This window comes from Ipomoea triloba, chromosome 13 (assembly GCF_003576645.1).
Source record: "Ipomoea triloba cultivar NCNSP0323 chromosome 13, ASM357664v1".
NCBI classification, from domain to species: domain Eukaryota; kingdom Viridiplantae; phylum Streptophyta; class Magnoliopsida; order Solanales; family Convolvulaceae; genus Ipomoea; species Ipomoea triloba.
The window spans coordinates 16,055,540-16,059,576 of NC_044928.1; the positions used below are offsets into that span (position 1 = coordinate 16,055,540).

General features: G+C 41.7%; 1 protein-coding gene across 1 annotated transcript; it reads right to left on the bottom strand.

The window, feature by feature from the left end:
* Positions 1-828: 828 nt before the first annotated feature.
* Positions 829-3,075, bottom strand: LOC116001274 (DNA polymerase-like). Its single transcript, XM_031241158.1, has one exon. It carries the CDS (start codon positions 3,073-3,075, stop codon positions 829-831), a length of 2,247 nt encoding a protein of 748 aa, XP_031097018.1.
* Positions 3,076-4,037: the final 962 nt, after the last annotated feature.

The following is a 4,037-nucleotide window of genomic DNA, read 5'->3' on the forward strand; positions in this document are numbered from 1 at the left end:
TAGCAGCATGGGATGAAGACGATTATGTGCAAGAACATTTTCGGAATAAGGCACTGTACCGCTAATTCCGTATCGTATATTGAAGTGGAGGAAGCTACAGTACAAGAGGAAGAGATAGGAGGGAGGATCTCTCATTAATATAGTTGATGTCGCCGAGGATCAATAAAGAATCTCCATTTCACTATGTGGTCAGTCTCTCACTATGTTTTGTAGACTTCAGTATCATGACATAATCCCCACGTAAGCGGTATTATCATTTGACTTATTTCCCCTAACGTCTGTATTGAAAGGTTCATAGGTCATTTACGCAAATAGATGGGACAACTAAACTAAAGTCACTTGAATGAAGAGAGGACTTATCGGGTGATAAGTCCGATCGATAAGCTTCTTTGAACCCGGGGGTTCCTTGAAGACATTGTAGAACCCCCATGTCGTAGCCTTCGAGGTAAGCTTACTCCGGGTGGAGGGAGCTTACCGGTCTCTCCGAAGGTACCTAGAAGTGTAGTCATGTCAGTTCCGGTAACACATAAAGGCAGTAAACTAAAGAAACTCATTGTAGAAACCCCTTTCGCAACCTTCGAGGTAGGATGACTCCGGGTGGAGTGATACTACCGGTCTCCCGAAGGGAACTAGAAGTGGAATAAGTCAATTATCAGTGGCAGTCTAAAAAATTCCTTACTTACTCCGAAGCTAAAGATAGTATTCTAATAACCCGAAGGCAATTGTAGCCTATCCCTGTTTATCAATGGGTGGATAGAAAGCGGGTACATGCTAGGGTCACGAAGTGCAAAAGAGAGAGGCTTTCGGTCCATGCGGAAATGAAAAACGCTAACCAGGCTTTTTCTTCTTCTTCTTACCCCTGTACGTATGCTTATTCTTATTCTTATTCTTATTCTTAATCGGAGGATGCTTGAATAGAGTAGGTGAAGAGTGGCTTTGAATAGCGGGGTTATTGGGATCGTCCGAGGGTTGACTCCGGCCTTGCTCATCTTTTCTGAGACTATCAGAAGATATACTAGCTATTAGAGACCTTAATTGTTCAATCTCTCTGTCTTTCATAGCATTTTCTTTTTGAAGACACTCCAAGTTATATTCTAGTATCCTTTTTTCTTGTCCCGCATAGTCTGTCACATTCAATGGTGTTGTATCAACCCAAGTTTGGTTATTGTCAAACACGGGTTCCCTCTTGGTATTCACTTTGATGCCTAGGTTCACTATTTTCTCCCTTTTCATGACGTTCAGGGATTCCCAATCTATTTGGAAGTTAGTTTGAACAGGGATCTGCTTAGTTTTGTGTAATTCAGCGTATTGTGTCTCAAACCATTCTTCATTGACCAATGATTTAGCTATACCCTTATGTTTCAGGACTCTTTTCTCTTCAGTTGTCAAAATATAATAACTCTTAGGCGCTAAAAAGATACCCTTCTTGACAAAGTACTCCAGTTTAAACTTACCCAGCTCAGTGGAAGAGATTACTTCATCCGGAATAGGGCTTCCAAGAACCACGGAGTCGGTATCGGTGTAGTAACAGTCGTCTCGGGAAATGTATTGATACATATTAATACGAGAGCAAGCCGTTATAGCTGCAGAGATTTGAACCGCCGAGATCCTAGGGGGATTCCAATCCTTATCCTCAGCCCTGTTGGTAATATAACTAACAATATAGTAATTTTCGGTGAGCTGGTTTGCGGACGTGAAATTGTCCTTCCTCAGAAATTCCTCATATCTCTCTCTATCGCAGAGCTCGGTAACTGTACTTACAGGATTTATCCCAAATCTACCGTAGAGGGAGTTCATTAGGGTCTTATACACATATGACATAGCCTCATCACCCTCCTTCTTAGCCCTTTGTCTGCTGCCATAGAGCTCGGATACAAAGGCTTCGAAGGGGCTGGCCTTCTTCTCAAACAAATATCCCCGGAGTGGTATAATAGTGTAACCCAAATCCCTGGCATACTGAAACTCCTCACTATAATAAACTCCAGCGAATTGGCCTGTTGGAAATAATAGTGTATTACTATTCTTATCCCTATAAGGCAAGAAGGGGCGGATAATATCACTGGGACAAACGACCAAGGCCTCAATAAAGCCAAACAGGTCGTCCAATCTCTCACCCTCCAAATTGCCACGCCAGACCGGTACACCACCAGGCATTGGATAGGTTTTCATGATAAAGGGGTAGAGGGAGTTTACGTCGTAGTAGTAGAGGTTCTCACCGGAGGGGATATACGCATCCGTATGACCACCATAGTACCCACGGCGAATGAAGGTGTCCTCGTTTCTATTAGGTATATGGATAGGAAATCTCTTTTCATCATAGTATTTCATACGAAAGATCCTGGTTGCAAGCGATGATAAAGTCATCAACTCCTCGATATAAATCTGGTAATTTAACCAGTATATCTCTTGCGCCTTAAGCATCACTCCCCCTAACAGACGGATATCCTGTCTCATATATGACAACAATTCCTCACCCCTTTCCTGCAGATTTGACAACCTCACCTCCTGATGTTGGATTGAGCCCTTAGGACCCAATTGCGGACATAATCTCTCTGCCAATGATGCCAGACTCCCTGGGAGCAAATTGCATGAATCTCTGAAACGCATAAGTAGCTTACGGCCCTTATGCACTTTCAGCTCGTAGAGCATATGGTTCCTTATCAGGGGTTTAAATCTGTAAATATTATCAGTACGTTCAACATAATGCCTCATAAAGAATATACCATCAAATTTGGCCAAATTATGGAAGTACACCGTTCGAACGGACTTATTAACAGTCAAGGTCCTCTCTAAGGAGTTAAGAAACTCAAACATCATTCTCTTACTCCTATCTTCCATCTTAGGTAGGAATTTCACGTGGGATTCACTGAAACGCGTTTCAATCTCATAATCTGCCTTTGAACCTACATCATCCCCTGGGGATACCAACATGTAACCAACGGCGTAAGGCACATGAGCATGACTTTTCTCGTCCAATAACGTCTCAGTATCAGCAACTATGAAGGGTCTCAGCTTCGTGGTCTTGGGTTTGATTGCGGTTATATGATTTGAATACCGAGGCTTTTCCTTATTCATTGATTTAGCCTCTGGGACCTCAAGACCAACTATGCTAGAACTAAGATCATCTAAGATAAGGGATAGTATATCTGAATTGGAGATTGCTACTAAGAACACCTTTCGGGGGGAATATAATAAACCTGTGTGAAACCCCAGCAAGCTTCAAGAAAAAAGGGTTAATGAATACATATCAAAAGGTCCCTTTTAAGAAATGAAATAAAACATCATGAACAACTATACCTTAATAGTAGGTAGACTAGGAGTATATCCTAGGGTAAGGTCCACCCCATGGATCGGGTCCACCTCACGGATCGGAGTTGCTTACCTTATAAAGCAGTTATTACGAGAGTATACTACCCTAAAGGGGTATCATGCATTTAAAGTTAGTGTAGGGTCCAGCCCTAATATAGGCTCTTCTGTTAGTAATTCGGCGAGTCGTAGGATTCATTCTGAAAAAAGAAGTCCAAGGGAGGCCCTAATCAAGCCTTTTTTCCGACGCTATACTAGCCTTAATAGAATGAATAAATAAGTATTTAAGAATCCATTTATTCTTAGAAATTGGAGTCGTTTAATGGATATGCAGGGTTCTGAGCTATTCTATAATCTATATACGGGGTCGCTCCTAGCGGAAAACGAATTTGTGGAGCCATACGCTCGATCCTGTGATTATGTGATTATATCGTTAGAGGTCCTGCGTTTATTATACCGCTATGCTTACAATATGGATTCAGACTACATTAAGTTCACCATAGGTTTAGTGGTTGAAACCTCCTCCGGTATATATAGATTAACCGTTGGAAAGGCTATTCCCTTGTTTGATTCGAATGGTAAACCTCTTCCCAAGGCATTAGTATATGATATGATATTGAGAACATTGATGGAATATGCAGGAAGTATAAGGATAGCGTGATACGTTAAGTCTTCATTCGTATATATTACACAGGTGCTAAACCCGGGTTTTATATAGCGCCTCCATCCAT